Below are 21,668 nucleotides of genomic sequence, written 5' to 3'. Positions count from 1 at the left end.
AGATAGCTCCTTCGTCATGCCAGGGTTTTCCTGGTTATCCGAGAACACACGTGCGATCGTCTGTCTAGCCTTCCTTTTGCCGTTCACTGCATTGTCGCCGATTTTGCTCGTGGGAAGATGCAATAAGCAAAAGATAAATGGCTGGACATTGACCGTGGAAGAAAAAACATAGCAATAAATTATTTTCCTGTCATCGGTCCATGCGTAATCTATGCAAAAATCCTTTTTATCCCGATTATTGGGCAGAAGTTGGTTGGTAGTACGTAGTCATCAAGGGGGGGGGAAGAAAATAAAGACATCTTGACTAAGAAAAACGAAAGCAAAGTACAAGAGCATCAAGACCTAGACCAAACTACACTTTGAAATTGTTGCAGTCAAGATCGTTTCTGATCTCTGCTGACCGCTACTTCAGTGCGATGCAAGATCTTGGGTTTGACAATCCCGCATACGTACATGATAGCTAATCTCGTTCTTTGCGCTAAGTAGTGCGGACTCTGAGTGTAGGTGGTCACACTTAATATGAACTGTGCAACCCACAGTTCAAGACATGGTCAGCTATCATTCAAATTCTCTTGGGTGAAAAGTGTATCCCTTTTCTTCTACCAGTGTCAATCTACCACTTGTACCATCACAAACTCTCAAAAACAATCTGGAAGTCCCTTGCTCTACGTTGATGCAACGATTACCAAGCGGAGAGAATCGATATCAAATCATGGATGGACTTAATGTTAACAGCTCGCCGAATGCCACTCTCTCATACTGTAACGACAACCATGGGCCGGTACAATCAGAGAGTTACAGCGACTGCGAGCCGGTCCCATTCCCGATTGCGATTGTTGGCATGTCAATGAGGCTTCCCGGCGGTGTCAATAGTGAGAAGGAGTTCTGGGACTTATTGATCAACAAGCGCGATGGCCGTTGCGTAGTTCCCGGGGACCGATACAACATTGAAGCATTCTACGACGAGACTCGTCCTGGTGCGATCCGGACCCAGCATGGCTACTTCCTTCAGCAGGATATATCGCAGGTTGATGCTGGATTCTTCGGTATGAGCAAGCTAGAAGCAGGGAAACTCGACCCACAACAGCGAATACTACTTGAGGTTGTATGGGAATGCCTGGAAAACGGAGGTCAGATCCCATCTCGGTGCCGTGGAAAGGACATTGGATGTTATGTGGGGGTGTTCGGTGAGGACTGGTTGGATTTGATGAGCAAGGACACCCAGGCCATCGATCGTTTCAGGGTCGTCAGCGCGGCGGATTTCGCCCTTTCAAACCGAATATCCTACGAGTATGACCTGCGAGGCCCGAGTATCACGTTCCGCACTGGTTGTTCTGCGGCCCTTGTAGGTCTACACGATGCCTGTCAGGCACTATATACGGGAGAATGCTCATCGGCGTTGGTTGCCGGGACTAATTTGATCATCACGCCAACAACAACTAACGCCGTGTCGGAGACTATGGCACTTTCCCGCGATGGAATTTCCAAGACTTTCGACGCTTCAGCAAATGGCTATGGAAGGGGAGAAGCAGTAAACGCAATATATATCAAGCCGCTACATGCCTGCCTCCGAGATGGTGATCCAGTTCGCGCCGTGATACGATCTACAGCTGTGAATTGCGACGGCAAAACACCTAGCATAACAACCCCAGGGTCGCAAGCACAGGAAGCGCTTATCAGAAGGGCTTATCAGAAAGCAAGAATTTCCGATATCAGTAAAACAGCATTCTTTGAATGTCACGGAACTGGCACAATCGTTGGCGATACGGCTGAAACAACGGTAATTGCCAATGTGTTTGGTCAGGAAGGCATACATATTGGAGCGGTGAGTCGACAGCCATAGATAAAGACCAACATTAATAAACCGTTGTCTGATAGGTCTTAGGTGAAACCAAACTTGGGTCATTCAGAAGGCGCCTCAGGAATTACCAGCGTGATCAAGAGCGTACTCGCGCTTGAGCACAGGATCCTTCCTCCCAACATACATTTCAATACGCCAAATCCTAACAGTGAGGCATTTCCCTTTCCTACCCTAAGGAGGACATAGCTCATTCTTTCATTTTTAGTTCGTTTCAAAGAGGCAAAGTTGCAGGTCCCAGTGGATCCAACACCTTGGCCTGCAGGTAGGTGTGAGAGGATCAGCGTCAATTCATTCGGTATTGGAGGTACCAATGCTCATGTATGTGTCCCCGATTCAGCACAATCCCGATGCTTCAGATAATCCAAAGACATCTGCTAATAGTTCAAGGTTGTCTTGGACTCTGCCCTTTCTGTGGGTGGAGGACAGCAGTCCGGGGTAGACGAGAGACCAAGCCCACCACATCTTCTGCTCGCCTCTGCCAAGTCGGCAACATCACTGGATAGCAATATCAAAATAATCAGCGACTATCTAAATGAAACCCCGTCTGCTGCTGCAGACCTTGCATATACGCTTGCGTTCAAACGAGAGCACATGCCACACCGAGGCTTTGCCATAATGGAGAAAGACGGGACGATTTCGACATTCGAGAAAGCGCGTGCACTCAATCCGCAGGTCTGCTTCCTCTTTACCGGACAAGGAGCACAGTGGCCAGGCATGGGGCGAGAGATGATCCTGAGCTCTGAGAAGTTCCGGTTAGTCATACGAGGACTAGATGAGGACCTACAGCGACTGGAAACTCCACCGGATTGGAGTATCGAAGGCAAGTTCTGAACACTTCCTATACATTGGCTCGATTCTAACGATACTTAGAGGAGTTAATGCATACCAACGATAAAAGCCGATTTCAAGAGGCTCGATTCGCACAGCCGCTTTGTACCGCTATCCAGGTGGCTCTGGTGGACTTTCTCCGGGAGCTTGGAGTCGTTCCTTCTATTGTGGTCGGACATTCCAGTGGCGAAATTGCTGCGGCTTATGCTTCAGGGGCTATCACCGCCGCATCTGCGATCAAGATCGCCTACTTTCGTGGCCTGGCCATGGAGTCTGCAAAAGCAAAGGGTGCAATGGCAGCAATCGGGCTCGGACGAGCGGATGTGCAGCAATACCTCAGGGATGGAGTGGTCTTGGCATGCGAGAACAGCCCTGAAAGTGTGACGATCTCGGGAGACGAGCAAGCGGTCGATGAAATGTTGAAAGACATACAGGCACAAGGCGAAGTCTTCTGTCGGCGTATCGCAGTCAACGTGGCTTATCATTCGCACCACATGGAGGAGGTAGGAAAGCTATTCGAGTCCTTACTTTCGGAGATATGTTTCAATGAATCCATGACCCCACTAGTATCCACAGTGTCAAACGAAACTGTCTCCGACCCGTGTGTTCTGAATCCTTCATACTGGAGGAAGAATGTGGAGAGTCCAGTTCTGTTTAACACGGCAGTTGACAAGATACTGAGTGAAGGTGAGCAGGCCTTGACGTTTGTTGAGATAGGGCCACACTCGGTGCTTTCTGGCCCCTTGCGACAAATTATCTCTAGAGCAGATTCCAAGCGAAGCTGTTCATACACACCAACCTTCCTTCGACACACAGACCAATTGAGATGCTTGCTGAGCACGGTTGGCCAGTTATATACTCAGGGAATCTTTGTCGACCTATCGTTCTTAGTCCATCCTGCAGCGACTGTGACAGACCTTGCTCCCTATTCATGGGATCATAATGAATCATTCTGGAGTGAGACCCGCCTAACGAGGGACTGGAGGCTTCGGTCGGCTCCCCACCACGAACTATTAGGCAGTCGAGCTCTAGAATCGAGCGACTTGGAACCTGTATGGCGGAATATGTTACAAGCGGAGAATGTACCTTGGCTATTAGAACATAAAATAGGGGGAGAGGTCGTCTTTCCCGGTGCCGGATACGTGGCAATGGTTGGGGAGGCTATGCGTCAGATATCCCAGGTTCCCGAATATTCGGTAAAGAATGTGTTTATGCGAGCTGCGTTGGTTCTGAAAGAGGCGAAGCTGCAGCACGTTGAGATTATTACGAGCCTTCGACCGGTGAAACTGACCGACAGTCTAGACTCCGGCTGGTATGACTTCACAATCACTGCATATGACGAAGGCGAGTGGAAGAAACATTGCGTCGGCCAGGTTCGGGCAGAGCCAGATGGATTTAGTAATGAATATGGTACAGTATCCTCATACTCACGCAAGGTGCTGGCCAAGGAATGGTACGATGCTTTGGAGAGGCGCGGACTCGAGTACGGCCCCAATTTCCGCGGGCTTCGCGATATCACGGCGAGCCCCACCACTACCGAGGCAGCAGCAACATTATGTGAACCTACCGCGCTAACCGGTAGCCACTATGCTCTCCATCCCGTCGTGATAGACCAATGTCTCCAGCTACTGAGTGTAGCAGGAGCCAAAGGAATTCAGCGTTGCATGACTCAATTGTGCATCCCCACCGCTATTGAGAGTCTATACGTCGCCCGTGGACGAGAGACGATGTCTCTGAGATCAAGATGCGATTCAGCCGGAAACACGTTCACTGGGGATGCCTTATTACTTGCAGATGAGACGCTTGTGCTTTCTCTGAGGCGCTGCTTCTTTTTCGGAATCAGTGAGTCGGCGATAAACGATGAAAATGGCGCGTCCGCCGCAATTCTGCATTGGAAGCCTCATATTGACTTTGTCCCACTGGAGACCCTAATCCCACCAATTCCAGCAGACATAGATCGCGGGAGAATGGCGGCAAAAATGTCGAATATTTTCATACTGGAGGCATACCACCGGACAAAACCGTCGAGACCAACAAAAGAGCATTTGAAAAAGTACCAAGCATGGTTGTCCTCACAGTACGAAAGAATAAGGGACGAGGACCCCAGCCTTATTCTGGAACACTGCGACAAGTCTGACTCCGATACCGCAGGACATCTATCGCAGATTGAAAAATTTGGGGAAAACATTGCACACCCTTTAGTACGCAGTGTGTACACTGCCGCACATGAGGTCCTGTCAAATCTTCAGGGGATTATGGATGACAGCGTTGACGCCCTGGAGGTTGTGAGTGGAAGTGATGCCATCACTAGTACTTATGAGGAGTCCTCTCGTCTATGTCCTGCAGGAAACTTCCTGTCACTTCTCAGCCATTCACGTCCGACACTCAAAGTCCTGGAAGTTGGTGCAGGAACTGGCGGAGCCACCTCGGCAGCTCTTGATGCGCTTTTTGATGCAACAAAGCACGGAGGTCCTATGTATTCGACCTACACGTTCACTGACATTTCACCGGGCTTTTTCGCAAAAGCGAAAGAGCACTTTAAGAATTTCCCTGGGATGATATACGAGACGCTCGACATATCCAAGGACCCTGAAGACCAGGGGTTTACTGTGGGGAACTATAATCTGATCATCGCTTCAAATGTTGTCCACGCTACTCCAAGAATTTCAACGACACTTCGCAATCTGAATAAACTTCTGGCTCCAGGGGGATGGCTTTTCCTCACAGAGCTCTGCCCCACGCTGCCAACGTTGAATTTCATCATGGGCATCCTCCCAGGTTGGTGGAATGCAGAGGATTCAAGAGAAACGCCAATGATTCCTGTCTCACAATGGCATGAAGAACTTTTGGATGCGGGCTTCACTGGTACGGACGTTGTCCGCTACGACAATGAACCGCCATACAATACGAATGCCTACATCCTGTCACGACGACCTGAGGCCAAGGCATCACTTGGTGGAGAAATTGGCTTCCTTCATAGGGGTAAGGTCCCTAGTTTGGCATACACACTTGCACAGGCTTTCACACACCAAGGAGTCAGGGTCAACTGGTTGACCCTGAACGACCTGTCTTCTTCAACAACGGACGTCATATCCTTCCTTGACCTGGAAGGCCCTTTCTTAAGCAGTATTTCCGAGTATGAATTCTGTGCCTTCCAACGCTTTCTTTCTCGTGTGAAAGGCCACTGCCTCTGGCTGATGCCGCCGGTTCAATTCGGCTGTAAAGATACAGACCCTCAATTTGGCCTAACGCTGGGATTGATGCGAACAGTACGGAAGGAGATTTCCACTAATTTTGCAACTCTCGAACTCGACCAGAAGGAACCGTGTGCAGCAGAAAATGTCTCCCTCGTTTTCGAACGAATCTGCCGGCAGTCGGGCAAGAACCCAATCCACGAGGACTATGAATATGTTCTAAAAGATGGAAAAATTCATGTCGGTCGATTCCACTTCAACTACCTCCACCAAATTATGGCTGTCGATGATGGCTTCGAACAGAGGTCTTTAGATATTGGATGCTTTGGTATCTTTGATTCTCTGACTTGGGCCCTGGATGGGCGGGTGGAAGAGCTTGGAGAACACGATGTTGAGCTAGACATCCGTTTTGTCGGGCTTAATTTCAGGGTAAGAAGCGATGTAAACTATATTTCTATAAACCATCTAATAATGTTTCTCGTTTAGGACATTATGATATCCATGGGGCTCATGGGAGACACCTCTGAATTCGGACACGAAGCCGCTGGTATCGTCCGCAAGGTTGGATCGGGAGTGCAACATATTCAGGTGGGAGACCGAGTTGCGTTGTTTGGAAAAGGTTTAATGGGCACTCGAAAAATAGTTCCTGCAGAGTCTTGTCTTGTTGTCCCTGAAGGATTGTCCTTAGAAGACGCAGCAGCAGGTCCCTGCATTTTCTCTACCGCTCTCTACTCCTTGGTGAAATGTGGGAATGTACAAAAGGGTCAAACCGTCCTAATCCACAGCGCATGTGGCGGAGTTGGCCTTGCATCAGTTCAAATATGCCAGGGAATTGGAGCCGAGATCTTCGCTACAGTTGGAAGCCAAGAGAAAAGAAAACATCTTGTGGAGGAGTACAATATTGCCGAAGACCACATATTTGACTCGAGAAGCGTTAGCTTCCAGAGAGACGTGATGAAGGCGACCGGTAATAGGGGCGTTGACCTCGTTCTCAACTCTCTTTCCGGCGAGCTGTTGCATGCCTCCTGGAAGTGTGTTGCCCCCATGGGCAAAATGATTGAGTTGGGCAAGCGCGACTTCCTCGGCCATGCTAAGCTGGATATGGACCTCTTCATGGCAAACCGAACTTTCATTGGTGTGGATCTTCTTCAAATTGGCGAGCAGAACCCTGAAGTTATTCGAAGCTTAGTGGAGCAGTCTGCTCATTCTATAGAGCAAGGAAAGCTCCGTCCTATCCGGCCAGTTACTGTGTTCAAGGCGTCCGATATTGCTAAAGCGTTTAGGCATATGCAGACTGGCAAACACATGGGAAAACTTGTCGTGGAAATGCCTGAAAATCCACACGAGCTACAGGTGTCTAAATTGCAGTCCAAAGGAGCCCTTTTCCGCAGTGACGCTTCATATTTGTTAGTTGGTGGCCTCGGCGGACTTGGGCGTGCAGTGGCAAGATGGATGGTGGAGAAGGGTGCGCGGCATTTGATATTCATGTCCCGGTCTGGGCTGGAATCAACCAAGGCTCGAGAATTTGTTCAAGATCTGGAGTCTCAGGGGAATTGTCATATTCAGGCAGTTACAGGAGATGTCACCAATATCAACGACGTTGAACGAGCTGTATCTGCCGCGGGACGACCAATAGCAGGAATTATGCAGTTGTCCATGGTGCTACGAGTGAGGTCCCCTCTCAGTAATTTGCATCCTTCTAGAATATGTGCTAATCTTCTGTCGAAAGGATCAAACGTTAGATAACATGGCATACAAGGAGTGGACTGAAGCACTCGCTCCTAAGGTCCAGGGCACGTGGAATATTCATCATGCAACGCAGAATTGCTCCTTGGATTTCTTCGTCCTACTTAGCTCAATCTCTGGTACTGCCGGCCATACAGGGCAGGCAAACTACGCGGCTGCCAATACCTTCTTGAATGCATTTGTCACTTATCGTCATACAAAGGGGCTACCAGCTAGTGTACTCGATCTTGGATTCATGGGAGATATCGGCTATGTCGCGGAAACGTCTCATAGGGCCAGGGATATGGTTGAAATAAACTCATGGGAAGTACTAGAAGAGCCTGATCTACTCAAGGCCCTGGAAATACAGATCATGCGGGGTGCTCCTCACCTTTCCATAGGAATGGGAACAACAAAGCCAGTGTCAGAGATTGATAACGGCAGCACGTTTGGGCAGGATGCTCGCTTCCTGGCGTGGCATAACATGCTAGCCGCTTCGGAAGGTGGTAGTGCAAACCAGGATAACGAGCTCAAAGCCTTGGTAAACGCGGTCAAGCGTGATCCCTCTCTTCTGTATGACCCAGCTACCGAGACCAAGATCACTCTCGAAATTGGTCGAATGGTTGCCTCAAACATGTCATATCCCGATGATATGCCATATGAGGAGCTTTGCGAGATTGCAATTGACTCGTTGATGACCATTGAGATACGCAGCTGGTTCCGGCGAAATGTCGGCGTTGAGGTGTCACTCGCTCAGATATCAAAAGCGCAGACCGTCAAAGGTCTCGGCGTGATCACCATGCAGGTCCTCCGCGAAAAGCACAAATCCGGCGAGCTTGAGAACGCGAAGGGCTCTCTAGTCGGTAACGGAAAAGAGGACGTTGATGAGAGCGTACTTTATCGGGCGGACTTGGAGTTGGCCAAATCTCTGGAGCCAATATCAGAGCGCGTTCCGTGTTGGCATTCCGAGTCTGAAGGGCGAGTGTTTCTTACCGGATGCACCGGGTTTCTGGGTGCCTTCTTTCTCTCTCTTCTAGTAAGTCACCCGCGCGTGAAGGAGATTGCGTGCTTGGTGCGGGCACCAGATACCTCAGCTGGCTTGGCCCGTATCAAGGAAACCCTGGAACACTACGGACTGTCACTGGACTCTGAATCTAAAGTCATCGTGGTACCTGGCGATATCACCGATTCTACACTTGGACTCGGGCAAGAGAAGTACGAACATTTCGCTCAGTGGACGAGCATTGTTTTCCATCTCGCCGCCCAATGCAACTACATGCCTTCATATTCGGATCTTCGCAGTGCCAATATTCATGGGTTTTCGAATATTCTCCGGTTCGCCAATACGAAGCGCCTGAAGCCAGTACACTATACCTCCAGTATCTCAGCCTGCGGTACATCTGCATATCTCGAGGGTAGGGAGCTTATCGGCGAAAATGAAAGACCCGTCCTCAAAGCCACGGACTCAGAAAGAAAGCTCGTCGGTTACAGTGAGACCAAAATCGTCGCCGAAAGCATTGCCTGGGACGCCATTGCAAACGGCATTCCAGTAACCATACATCGCCTACCGGTCATATCCGGCCACAGCAAAACGGGAATCGCCAATCCTGCGGACGGTTTCCAACATCTGATGGTCAGCGCCATTCGCGTTGGATGTTATCCCTCTCCACCGGCCGCCCGCTGCCAGATAATTCCAGTCGACTACGCAAGCTCGGCGATCCTGCAAATCGCGCTTAGCGGTCACCACAGCCATGCCTATAATCTTGTCAGACCCGATCAGTCTCACACGCTGACTTGGAACGAGGTCCTGGGCACAGTGGCACATTATTCGTCGCCCCCGTTGAAAGAGGTATCGCCTTCGGAGTGGACTGATATTGTAGCAACACATGGCCAGCAGCGCCTTAAAGTCGCATCATCATACTTGCAGGATAAGCTTCGGGAACAGTTAGTTTACTGGGAGGTGGAAACCATGACGAAGACCGTATACGAAAACGCGCATAGTCGTCGTGTCTTGCTTGAGTCGGCGGATATGCCGGAGTTGCCTTCTATGCCTGACCTGTTGAGTACATACTTCAAGGTCTGGCAAAAACAGGAGCAACACCGGTGAAGTCGGAGCTGTGAGTCACAAAACCAGAGAATGGCGAACCCGAGAACAAAGTCAATGAAGTATCTATCATGAAGTTGGAATAGTTGATTTAGATATTATGATAATGACATGATCATGATCACAGGCATTACATTATAATCATAAGGACAGGTTAACAGTTTATCCATGCAACAATGTGCAAGCAGTCCCGCATGAGTATTTGTGAAACCATCACATGATGGGTAACATTTCGAGTTGCATTCGACTAAGCGATCAGTATAGTCACCAAACGCACAAGAACTGATAGTTACAATACTGGTAACATGCACCGTCAAAGTTTTGGTATATACATTGTCTGCAAGCTGCAAACTCATCGGAGAGGCCATGGCAGCAGTCATAGTGCGGATTTTGGTGGTAAGGAGCGTGGAGGTTGTAGGTAGTCCTGCAGATGCAGAAAAATCAGACAGGTTGCTCCTGTTGGTATTTATGGCGGATTGCGAGACGGTAGGGATGATGTTATTTTTCGGAGATGAAGGCTTATATGATACTGATGTCGATGACTGAGAAATCTCGGATGACTTCGGGCTCGGCAATGCGTGGGTAGATGAGGAGGATACTATATACTGGCTTGATGGTTGAATGGGGACCGAAGAGCTTGGATGTAGGAGCGACGAAGCCGAGCTTGATGCAATAATGGAACGAGATGTTGTGGACACTGCAGGCATTGAACTCGGAGTGTATGTAAAGCCCTTGCCAGATGAAGGAGAATGTGAGCTGCTGGGCCGAATAGCGCTGGAGGAATTTGCGGCTGCGGATGGCTGGTTCGGCATGGATGGCTTTCCCGTGGTTATAGAAGATGAGGAGTCAGCGACAGATGCAGATACGGATACCGAGGAGGATGGTATCACTAGTGTTGAGGTGGATGTCGACGAGGGAGTAGTGTTTCCCAACGAGATGGCCCGAGTGCCTGACATTGCGGGGGCAGAATTGGATACTGAGACGGGGAATGTTGCCGATGGCACGGTTGATGCAGAGCTGGTCTGAGTGAATGATGTATCCAGGATAGTGATGATCGATGTGTATGTCGCAACAGACAGGACGGTTGATGTTTCAGTGGAAAACCCGGTAGAGATAGAAGTCTCCGTAACCGTGCAAGGGTTGGTAGTGAAGCGCATAGCGGCTCTGTAAGAGGCAGCAGAAGTAGAAGTAAGCGAGCCAGTAAGAGGATAGCAAGCATGATTCGCTGTGTTGTAGTTGGCTCCGTCACAAACAGTTTGAGATTGATAGCATAACAACTCGCATGCATATAACGATGCGTAATTTGCTGAGCTGATGGTCGTGCCGCACTCTAAAGATACACCCGAAACACCATTGTTGGAACCAGTTGCCAACGAGCGGCCAAGCACCGTCAGAGGTAAAAAATGGATCGGCATACGATTTAGTAGCACAGGTGGTAGCTGTGGTGGTTAGGGCTGAGGTGCTGGTGATGGTGCTGGTCACTGTATCGGTATAGGTAGATGTCCAAGTCACGACCGAGACACTGGCTGCTGCTTCTGGTTGGACGGTCAGGGCGGCATTCAAATGAGCTAGGGATACCCAAACAGCCAGAGCTTGTGCTATAAATCTCCTCATGACTCTAATGGCTGCGATGATTGAAAGAAAAGAACGGTGAGCCTTGGGACAGAATGGGACGGGTTGCGGTGTGAAAGAATAACTGGAGGAAACGAACGACGACAGCCCGGAGTGTCATCTCCTTCTGTGGGCACCTTACCTTTTATAGCCAAATTCACAAGAAGGATTACGAGGTATTATTGGCAGGTACCTATCATTGAACTGAACTAGTGGATGGAATCCAGCTCCTAATGTGAGGTTCGGACATAAAAGCCGACGAAGGCTTTTAGTGTCAAGCAGTGGCAAAAGACAAGGTTCCAGCCTCAAGGTGAAAGGGGAATAGAAGGAGAAGGACGATGAAACCAAAACCAAAGGCCTTGGAAATATCGTTTGAGAAAGATGCGGGTCTCAATGGGTGGCACAGTCATCGGGCAATAATCATCTAGGGTTCGATTTCCATAACATCTCCGGTATCGCTGCAAGCTACGATGGTGATGGCACCAGTCCAGAACGAATTGCGACTATAGTCACAGTACTGGAACAGGCCTAGCCTCTCAATAACCTGTAAGTAAGCAGCAAGCATAAGTGGCTCGGGACCAAAGGCATATTCAAGCTCAAGCATAAATGACAAGCTAAGTGGGCAAGCTAAGTGGGCCAGTCACCAATGACTGGAGATGTCCACCGGCAGCAAAGAATGAATGGATATCACAAGCATGCAACATTAGTAGTTTTCCGACTAGGCTTTGCTATTCCTTGCATCTTACTTCATCCATATATTAGCTGGAGAATCCTTTTCCGAGATGTAACCATGCCGATCGCGTTGACCCCCTCAGCGAGCGAGCTCCGCCGATATCGGCCCGTCGCTAGCCATTTACAGCAGCTATAAAGGAAGCAACGAATACATGTCAACCCATTTCTCATCAACAATCGTTTTTTCATACTTCAGAGAAAGAGCAAAATGCCTGAGACAGCAACTTATACCCACGGCCATCATGCCTCCGTGCTCCGATCTCACGGACAACGGACCGCCCTCAACTCCGCTCAATACCTCCTACCACACCTCCAACCCCACATGAAGATCCTAGACATTGGCTGTGGTCCGGGCACTATAACCGTGGATTTGGCCACTTATGTCCCCAAAGGCCATGTTACGGGACTGGAAATGGTTGACGATGTCCTACCAGGCGCCCGACAGCTCGCCGAATCGCGAGGCATCCACAACATCGAGTTCGTAACGGGTGACGCCAACAATCTGGCCTACGCCGATGAATCATTCGATGTGGTCGTCTGCCACCAGGTATTGCAGCACGTTGGAGATCCTGTGAACGTGCTGAAAGAAATGCGGCGTGTCTGCAAGTCTGGTGGCATTGTCGCCGCGCGCGAGTCCGATTACTCGGTCTTCATGTGGTACCCGGAACTGCCTGGGCTGCGACGCTGGCAGGAGCTGTACGATCGGGTGGCTCGGAAGAATGGAGGGGAGCCAAATGCAGGTCGGTACTTGCATGCTTGGGCACGTCAGGCTGGATTTGAGAAGCAGAAGGTCGATTGTACTGTGAGTGTGTGGTGCTTTACGAAGCCAGAAGAGGTTCAGTGGTGGAGTGGGACATGGCAAGAACGCGCGTTGAAATCGGCCTTTGCTAAGGGGGCTCTAGATAATGGACTCGCGACGGTGGAGGAACTCGAGGGTATATCTACTGTTTGGCGGCAGTGGGGTGAGGATGCAGATGCCTGGATCTCGATTCCCAGTGCGGAGATCATCTGTCGTAAATAGCGAAATCATGTCTTATCACTTATCAGTCAACGGATAGAGTCGGGGATCTTAATGAACCTTCAAACTCCGAAACTTCCTTTGAAGAATATGTGGCTACCGTACAAGTTATCCATTAAGCACTTGATGTGCATATTCACTCAGATGTATTGTTCCATAGCCAAATCCTAAATTTTGTCATTTGATTCGCCTGTTCGTAAAACTGTGCCTCCCAAGCTTCCACGATGTGTAACTAAGTAGTAAGTAGTTATCTAACATGAGGCTGGATGGGTCATCTTCGTACCTCGGCGTTTCCTATTGGTCGGTTCGCATTTTACGGTCCGTGATTGGCTAGTCTGTAACAGCCCCATCTGTCCTTGGGGTTGGTATGCCTCAGAAATGCTGCATTTGAGTCCTACAATAGGGTCTGATGCTTAAAGAGAAACATCAGTTCCAATAGTTGGTTAACTTCCTCATCTCCCTTGAATGGCATATAAATATCTGCTCAACCACCTCTTCGTCTCGTCTTTTTTGCATCCCTCTTCACAACCACTCATCCATCTTTTAAACTGCTTATAACGATTCAAATCTACTACTACCAAGTCTACTACTACACCAACCAACCCAAAAATGTCTGACCTTCGCAGTCTAGGCCACAATGGCCCCCTCGTCAATTCCATCGGTCTCGGCACAATGAGCATCGCTGGTGCCTACGGCCAACAAAACACTCCGGAAGAGAAGCTCGCCTTCCTAGACCACGCTCACTCCATTGGACAGCGATTCTGGGACACAGCCGACATCTACTTCGATAGCGAAGCCATCATTGGGCAATGGTTCAAGCGGTCTGGCAGACGTGATGACATCTTCCTAGCTACCAAGTTCGGCCTTAGTTATGATGCCAGCATGAACCAAAGTATCCGATCTGATCCGGAATATGTTCGTATGGCGTGCGAGAGAAGCCTGGAGAAGTTAGGAGTCGAGGCGATTGACTTGTATTATTGTCATCGGGCTGATGGAGTGACTCCTATTGAGAAGACGGTGGAGTCTATGGCTCAGTTAAAAAGGTCAGTACTTTCTGAATGATTCTGCTATTGGCCAGGGTGCATTACTGACGTCGGTTGTTATGTGCAACCAGGGAAGGTAAGATCCGTTACCTAGGCCTTTCTGAGGTCTCTGCTGCTACTCTGCGCCGTGCACATGCTGTTCATCCTATCTCGGCACTGCAGATCGAGTACAGTCCGTTTTGCTTGGACATCGAGTCACCCCAGTCCGATGTGCTTCGCACTTGTCGCGAGCTAGGCATTGCGGTCGTTGCGTATAGTCCAATGGGTCGGGGCTTGCTGACGGGTCAGTTCAAGTCAAGAAGCGATCTTGGAGAGCAGGATTTTCGATGCATGATTCCAAGGTACTCCGAGGGTCTGGACAGACTCTTGAAGATTGTGGAGAGGTTCGGGGTAATCGGGGAGGCGCATGGGTCTACGCCCTCACAGGTTGCGCTGGCGTGGCTGCTTGCTCAAGAACTGGATGTTATCCCCATTCCAGGTACTAGGAGTATTAAGTACCTAGAGGAGAACGCTGCTGCGGTCAATTTAAGATTGAGTGACGAGGAGGTCGCTGAGATCAGGGACTTGGTGCAGAAGGCCAACTTTGTGGGAGACCGTTATCCTACAATGTGAGTTGTCCTCGTGATTGAAGAGCTGCTAGGTGGTGACTCTGACTAACTGCGTCTAGTATGCCGATCTTCCCTGATACTCCAGAACTATGATAGATATTTTCTCGACTGCGGAATATGGATTGGTCGAATTTATGCAGATCAGTGGTGACTATTCATATTAGATGCAATCTGTATAGCCAGTTCAAGGAATTCGGCGTGCTGTTATCAAGTCGTCGTGTAGATGCCCAAATAACCGAATTTTCATCCTTCAATTGAAATCGGGCAGCTATTATGCTACCAAAAAAACATGAGTTTCTTATTTAGTTACATCCACCCCATTTTTCAACTGCGACAAAATCGCGCTGTTCCTCAGTGTTTCCTCCAGTGTAGTCAAGGGATCCAACAAAACCTATTACAATGCGAATTAGCAGTCAGTACTGTCCAGAATCAAGATCCTCGAGTTACCTACTTTGTGGCTTTCCTCGAAACCTGCCCCACCGAAGTATCCATACTCATGAATATACTGAGCGGCCTGAGATACACCCTCACAAATGACGTTCGGGAAACCCTTGGCAGCCATTCCAGCCTTGAAGGTCTCCTTATCCACCGGTTGGAAACTTATATCCAGACCCATACCCTTCGCGGCTGTGACGATTTCCTCAAAAGTATATTCCTTCCCGGCGACATTGAAGTTTTGACCCAGCGTCTTGCCGGGGTTCAGAAGGATGCCCTTGACAAACTTACCCAGGTCAGCAGTGGGGTCAATAATGGGTACCGTTGTTTGGGCACTTGTTGGCTCGGGGAATGCTAGCACGTATGAGGGAGGTGCTGTCGGAAGGGGTGTCAGTATCTCGAAGAAAAAGGCAGCATAGATGGCAAGAGTGACAATGGTGTGTGGGATTGAGAGTTCGCGGATATAGTCGTCAACACGGGCTTTGCTGTCAAAGTGCACCACTCCATTGAGTTTATTATTGGTGACTATTTATTTGTTGGTCTCAGCTAACAACAACGAATGTGGCGCAGTAGACAAAAGGGAAAAAGACTTACTTCGCGAGATACCGATCAAGCTACTCCAAATAAGATGTTTGACATCCAGCTCCTGCTGATGTTAGTATAACTCCACAATGCTGCTAATATGTCCTACCTTAGCAACATCAGCCACGTTCATGCCTTGTCTAGTCTCGGCGGCAGCATCAAAGGTCTCCCAGAAGTTGGTAACGGCAAAGACAGCATAAGCATCTTTGAGAGCTAATCGGAGAGAGTCTTTGTCTTCAAGGTCGGCCTATTGTCGTTATCTATCAGTGATCTTGTACAGCGACTCCAATCAGGCATGACCTACCTTCATCAGCTCCGCACCCTGCTGAGCTAGACTTCTAGCAGCCGGCTTCGAAGGGTCTCTGGTGATGGCCCGGACATTGAACTGTTTTGATGCGATAAGATCGGCCAGAATCGCTCGAGCAACCGAGCCACCTTGGATGCCCGTGGCACCGAATACAACGAAGAGCTTCTTTTCTTGGGACATCATGAAAACTAGTAGGGTTTTCGGTAATATGGGGTAGTAGCAATGGTTTGTCTTCCTTTCCGGAGTTTGAAGTGTGCAATAAAGAAGTAGAAGTGCTAATTAATGGTGACTTGCTGATATACAGTTGAGTAGGAGTGTATTTCCTGCTCTAGTAACAAAGGGATGATCTTGAGTGTCTGGAGAGTTTCTGTGGTCAGGACAGGAGCACATATTTATATTGGGCTCGTTATCCCCTACGGATAAGCAAAACCATTCCGTCGAGCTCTCTAGTGGGCCAGAAATCCTTTCACAGCAACTCAAACCATCCTGTATTTCTAATGATGATAAACGTTCCATAGAAAAGACCAGCATTCATGGTCCGACACACAAGACTGAGAAAGGGTTATCACAAGCTGCACTGTGATTGGCTGTTTCGCATTACCTTCCCAAAAGGGCTTAGCGCGGACAGAACATGTGATTGGGCAAGTGCTGCTTATCGAGTCTCTGTCTGTCCCTCCTGTTGTTCTTCCTCATCTTTCTTCTTAGCCATGCCTTGAACATGAATAAATAACGTGTTTGCATCATGAATGTCGCCCTTGTGCAGCAGTTCATCTGTGATGTAAGCTTGCCTACTACCGTTGCGTGAACAACATCGATCTTACCCACGGTCGGTTATTGGTCCAGCCGATACTATCGGAATGGTCCGCCACGGGAGGTTGTCGAGAGGCTGCCAGGTCTGTAGGAAGAGAAAAATCAAGGTACAGTTAGACTCACTTTGTTGAAAGCTTTTACAATTCAATCCTTGTATATTTTGCATCAATGCTTATTTTGTGAACTACAATAGTGCGACCGGGCGCGACCGCATTGCAGCCAATGCCTTAAGTCTGGGTGGAAGTGTCCACAGTATGGTGATTTTAGAGAACGGATGTTTGTCCATCATATCCCGGAGAATTCTGACACGAATAATGTGTTGAAAGCGACTAGCTCCTCACCGGGATCCTGCATAACCCGAAGGGCACGCATTGAACTCCAAGTAAATCTCAGCCCACCAACTGCCGACATACTAGGCGGAAGGATAGTCCAATCTGCGGAATCCCGTGCGATCGATTTCTTCATGTTAGCTCATACCTTCCAAAACATTGGTCTCATCCGGGGGCATTACGAGTATTTATCTGCATTCCCGAACGATGTCATGGCCGAGGAAAGAGTTGTAGCGAGCCTCCGCGCCGTTGCACTGGCAGCTTATGCTACCAAATTCCAACATTTTGTCCTTCTCAAAAAAGCTAGACAGTATTACATTTCAGCACTTCGACATATCAACATGGCCTTGTTATCTCGCCGTGAAGCAGCAAAATATGCCACCATCATCTCAATCTTATTTCTGAACACCTTTGAGGCCCTGACTTGTGAAAGTAGGGACTTCCCTTATCAAAGAGAGACACACTTGAGGGGGGTAGCATCAATATTGGAACTTCGAGGAGTGGAGCTTGTCCAATCTCGTCGCGGTCTCCAATTGTTTCGACAAACTCTTCTTTGCATCTCGGTGACCTGCCTAATGCGCTCTTTTCGAATACCCATGGGACTGGTCAAGCTTCACCGCCACGCTGCTGCTTATATGGATACTGATGATCCTGCGTGGAAATTGTCGGATATCGTAATAGCATTGGCATATTTCCGAGCACTGGTCAAAGACCGTACGCTCTGCGATCCGGAGACAGTAATCGCATCTGCTAAGGATATAGATCGCAACCTCTGCTCGCTCGCAGACAATATGCCCAAAGACTGGCAATTTCAAGTCGTGGAATTAGAGACGACGTCTGAAGTGGTCATGGGAACGCAGTATTACGTGTATCCCGATGCATGGGTCGCAGGTGTGTGGAACAACATCCGTACATGTCGCTTGCTTTTGCATCAAGAGATCAAGCGGCAGTTGGAGAATGTCCTGGACACGCATCTATTCGAAGCCGTCCAGTATCAGCAGTCCGTCATAATAATGCAACAGCTGGTTTCGGACATTTGTGCTTCTGTGCCTCAATACTGCGGCTATAAACCGGAAGTAGTTGATGGTTCCCCAGACACGCCGCAAGCCACTTCGGTAGCAGATGGGTTGACATCTGCTTACCAGTCCAGCAATGGTATCCCCGCTACCGCTGGTATCTACCTCCTTTTCTGGCCTCTTCTATCTGCCGGGCAGATGGCCAATTCGGAAAAGCAGCGAGGTTGGATAATTGATCGCATGCGATATATTGGTGAAACTACCGGTATTCAGCAAGCCTTTGTGTTTGAGGATATACTGAAACGGGCTGTGGACCCTTTTCAATAAACGAATCTTATGAAGCTGGGTAATAAATAATTCTGGAGAGGCTATTTGAAGACATGGGAGGAGTGGGTTGTGCTTTTGCTGGGTGGAATGGATATGAAATGTACTAATTTCAAAACAGTCCGCATAGGATAGAATTCCTTTTAGAGGAAGAATGGACTGACAGGGGCATGTCCAGTCCTGGGGTATGGTTGTTGAAGCCTGCGTAGCGTCGTGATCCAACTCTGCCAGATATGATTGAGCGGCAGTTTGAGTCAAATACCATATAATTGGTCAAAGCTATACATTTGGGCCTTGCTTTCAGGACAGTAGCCGACCATAGCCGACCGAACGAAAAACAAAAAAGCATCTCCCCGACTGGGAGTCGAACCCAGGTCTCCCGCGCTTGTTCCCGAAAGGGATTGACAAGCGGAAATCATGACCGTTAGACCATCGAGGATTGGATGGAATACTTTTTGATATTATGTGTATTATAATCCAGCAACAATATAACCGCAAAATGATTGAAGAAATCAGCCGGTCAGCCTAGTTCGTTCAGTTGTGAGTTCTCTGTGAGCGTACCAAGACAGCCCCCTCCATATACAAAATACTCTCTTATAGGTCTCTTCATTTTCTATTGGCTGGAGCTTGATTTGACGAGTTTATTACACCCATGACTGACTTCTAAAAGGGTTGAGAATTAGTTGCTATCTGTTATTTTATATTGTGTCGACTCCCGTTGAGAAAATATATAGGCGTTCATGAACACCTCCTTGCACCCATAATGTAAAACCTCGAGTAGAACATCCCAATTAAGATATACCTTCCACCTACGTATGGTACCAATTGAAGAAATCCCACCTGTAGCTTCTAGTGGTCGCTGTATGTCTTAAGGTTAATGACGTTGACTGCCCACCCAAAAAAACATATGAAGAGTAAAATGTACCATAATGGTCCATAACCTTGAAAGGAGCCGGAGATTATTTCAGAGTGTGCCTACCAGTGGTTCTATGTCTACCAGTGGTTCTATGCCTTCCTCTCGCTACCAAACCCATCTCAGTTACTCCTTGCAGATAGGTCTGCGAACGGGGATCCATCTAAACCGCGGAAAACGAAACACTGCAGACAACTTCACAGTAGACATGGGAAAGAGCTCTGGACAAATACCACGGGGTGTCCCAGGCGATGCAGTTTGCAATCTATGAATCAGATCCCAAGGCGATGAGAGTACCTCTTTTGCGACCGCGTCGGAGCGTAGAAATTCCACGCTAACAGCAAACAATCTTTACTACCCAGATGAATGCAGAAGTTCCTCAAGATGCCAATACAACTACAGCTCCAAGGGCTCTGATAATTTGCGGTGTTTTACTGCTTACAGCGCTCGCATTGTACGTGCTTCGAATTTACACGCGCTTTCGTCCAGTGTATAAGATCAGAGTCGAGGATCTCATAATCTCTCTGGCAGTGGTATTTCCGCGTGCCAAGCACCAAGGAACAAAGCTGACAATATCGACAGGTCTTAGAAATAGTAGCATACTCCATGATGGCCGCGGCAGCTTCCTACGGTGTTGGCCGACATGACCGCTTCGTCACCCCGGCCAACAAAACCCAAGCCCTGCGCTTCGTCTTCACATACGAAGTGACCGGTGTATGGGCGGGGGCACTACTACGAGTTTCCGTCGCACTAATCCTTATATCGCTTCACCGGGCTAAGATATGGCATGCTATTTTGTGGTGTGCAGTATTTGTTCAGCTCGCAGCAGCCCTCGGTACGACCGTATGCCTCTTTATCCAGTGCAGACCCTTACGTGCCATGTGGGATGTCGTCCCCGACGCTAGATGCTGGGCTCCGCCTCGACTGCATATATATGGGTTTGTGTATACTGGTAATTATCAACCCCAAGTAACAAACAACGATCTATGCAGTTAACAGGATCACTCTGATGACAGGTATCGGTATCCTCACCGACGTCTTATTCGTTATCATGCCATTGCCCTTGGTCTGGAGACTTCGCAGACCCATACGAGAAAGGCTCATAATCGCCTTCCTGTTGTCTCTAGTACTCTGTGCCACGGCTGCTGCCAGTGTAAAGCTATACTATGTCCGGGTCATTGTGCTCGAAGGAGAGCAGCTACGGTCACTAGTGGTGCCAACGTTATGGAGCAGAATCGAAGAGATTGCACTTAACCTTTCGCGATTGTCCTGTTTGATCGTAAGTAGAATTAGTTGTTGGATGGAGCTGGACATCCGTCACGTGCAGTTGTTGGTAATACTAGTACACACGTGCTCAGGCCGATTATTGACAGGGTCCACTTAGTGTATAATTAATAATCCCCAGATTTGGATCCTAGAGCTAGGCCAGCTTAATGAGGCCTCCAGCTCGGTACATCCCTACCCATGCCTGCTGTGAAAGCTTGCTCGAAGTGTCACGGAGAAACTCATTCACACCTACCCCCACTGAGTCTCGGGCTCGATTGTTGCTAGCGGTGCCGCCGGGACTGTCCGGTCAGGCCGTGGATCCTTTGGGTTCTGAAGGGCTGGTCTCACCCGGCATAGCTATGTGGTAATGCGAACTCCTCCGGCTATAAATATTCGCGTGTGTAGTATGACTCCTAATCTCCAACGAGAAGTCACGGCAAGCGATGATGGTGTAGCTGCATACCTTATCATCTGGGTTGTATAAGATATTCCCGAATGGGAACCGTGCAGATATGCATAGGGCGAGAAGTGACAACGTCTCAGGTGTTCGACTGCCTACATAGATGGTGTCAACCAGAGGCCGCTTTACTGTCAACTACCATTACATCCCGACAAGTCCGGTTGCTGTATTCGACCTCGGACTCTGGGCGAATGCTTAATATGGGCAATAGTAAATCTTACAGCTCTTGAATGGTGGTTTGCAGAGCGTGCCTCTCTCCGTGTTGATCGCGGTCCTTGTAAGTGCTTCCTTAGCAAGCTTGTCTCAGTGCTGACCAAGTAATAGGTGCGGACCCGTTGGTCGTCGGCCCATGTGTCGACGAATGATGCTCGTCTGTTGCAGGTGATCGTCAGGTAAAAACCGCAGGGAGCCCCACATCGGGCTCCTTTGACCCCATATAAAGGCTAAACCAACCCGCCATTGGTCTTCTCCCCTCTTTCATGAGACGGCCACTAGAGAAGTG

The 21,668-nt window shown here is 48.9% G+C and overlaps 7 protein-coding genes and 1 non-coding gene across 8 annotated transcripts; 6 read left to right on the top strand and 2 right to left on the bottom strand.

Moving 5' to 3' along the window:
• Positions 1 to 712: 712 nt before the first annotated feature.
• BDQ94DRAFT_158104 (polyketide synthase) lies at positions 713 to 9,715 on the top strand (the record flags this gene model as incomplete). Its single annotated transcript, XM_026768878.1, has 7 exons — positions 713 to 1,825; positions 1,886 to 2,009; positions 2,067 to 2,179; positions 2,249 to 2,681; positions 2,732 to 6,312; positions 6,370 to 7,542; positions 7,613 to 9,715. 7 exons carry the CDS (start codon positions 713 to 715, stop codon positions 9,713 to 9,715), a joined length of 8,640 nt encoding a protein of 2,879 aa, XP_026628961.1.
• A 672-nt stretch (positions 9,716 to 10,387) lies between these two features.
• Positions 10,388 to 10,738, top strand: BDQ94DRAFT_168257 (uncharacterized protein; the record flags this gene model as incomplete). The annotated part of the gene is made up of 1 exon (XM_026771004.1): positions 10,388 to 10,738. One exon carries the CDS (start codon positions 10,388 to 10,390, stop codon positions 10,736 to 10,738), a length of 351 nt encoding a protein of 116 aa, XP_026628960.1.
• A 1,525-nt stretch (positions 10,739 to 12,263) lies between these two features.
• On the top strand, positions 12,264 to 13,076 carry BDQ94DRAFT_168256 (class I SAM-dependent methyltransferase; the record flags this gene model as incomplete). Its single annotated transcript, XM_026771003.1, has 1 exon — positions 12,264 to 13,076. The coding sequence occupies one exon, from the start codon at positions 12,264 to 12,266 to the stop codon at positions 13,074 to 13,076; it is 813 nt and encodes a 270-aa protein (XP_026628959.1).
• Positions 13,077 to 13,628: 552 nt separating this feature from the next.
• Positions 13,629 to 14,817, top strand: BDQ94DRAFT_185950 (Aldo/keto reductase; the record flags this gene model as incomplete). Its single annotated transcript, XM_026775016.1, has 3 exons — positions 13,629 to 14,116; positions 14,188 to 14,724; positions 14,784 to 14,817. The coding sequence occupies exons 1-3, from the start codon at positions 13,683 to 13,685 to the stop codon at positions 14,815 to 14,817; spliced, it is 1,005 nt and encodes a 334-aa protein (XP_026628958.1). The 5' UTR covers positions 13,629 to 13,682.
• Positions 14,818 to 15,022: 205 nt separating this feature from the next.
• Positions 15,023 to 16,228, bottom strand: BDQ94DRAFT_168254 (NmrA/HSCARG family protein; the record flags this gene model as incomplete). The annotated part of the gene is made up of 5 exons (XM_026771002.1): positions 15,023 to 15,115; positions 15,176 to 15,684; positions 15,754 to 15,805; positions 15,851 to 15,988; positions 16,046 to 16,228. 5 exons carry the CDS (start codon positions 16,226 to 16,228, stop codon positions 15,023 to 15,025), a joined length of 975 nt encoding a protein of 324 aa, XP_026628957.1.
• Positions 16,229 to 16,905: 677 nt separating this feature from the next.
• Positions 16,906 to 18,615, top strand: BDQ94DRAFT_185948 (Zn(II)2Cys6 transcription factor; the record flags this gene model as incomplete). Its single annotated transcript, XM_026775015.1, has 2 exons — positions 16,906 to 16,965; positions 17,052 to 18,615. 2 exons carry the CDS (start codon positions 16,906 to 16,908, stop codon positions 18,528 to 18,530), a joined length of 1,539 nt encoding a protein of 512 aa, XP_026628956.1. The 3' UTR covers positions 18,531 to 18,615.
• Positions 18,616 to 18,876: 261 nt separating this feature from the next.
• BDQ94DRAFT_t91 lies at positions 18,877 to 18,966 on the bottom strand. The gene has a single exon. It is a non-coding gene; the product is annotated as a tRNA-Asp (tRNA).
• Positions 18,967 to 20,049: 1,083 nt separating this feature from the next.
• On the top strand, positions 20,050 to 21,562 carry BDQ94DRAFT_168252 (uncharacterized protein; the record flags this gene model as incomplete). The annotated part of the gene is made up of 4 exons (XM_026771001.1): positions 20,050 to 20,392; positions 20,457 to 20,719; positions 21,390 to 21,443; positions 21,491 to 21,562. The coding sequence occupies 4 exons, from the start codon at positions 20,050 to 20,052 to the stop codon at positions 21,560 to 21,562; spliced, it is 732 nt and encodes a 243-aa protein (XP_026628955.1).
• Between the last annotated feature and the right edge of the window lie 106 nt (positions 21,563 to 21,668).

This window comes from Aspergillus welwitschiae (genome assembly GCF_003344945.1).
Source record: "Aspergillus welwitschiae strain CBS 139.54b unplaced genomic scaffold BDQ94scaffold_8, whole genome shotgun sequence".
NCBI lineage: Eukaryota > Fungi > Ascomycota > Eurotiomycetes > Eurotiales > Aspergillaceae > Aspergillus > Aspergillus welwitschiae.
This window is presented reverse-complemented; position numbering and strand designations above follow the sequence as displayed.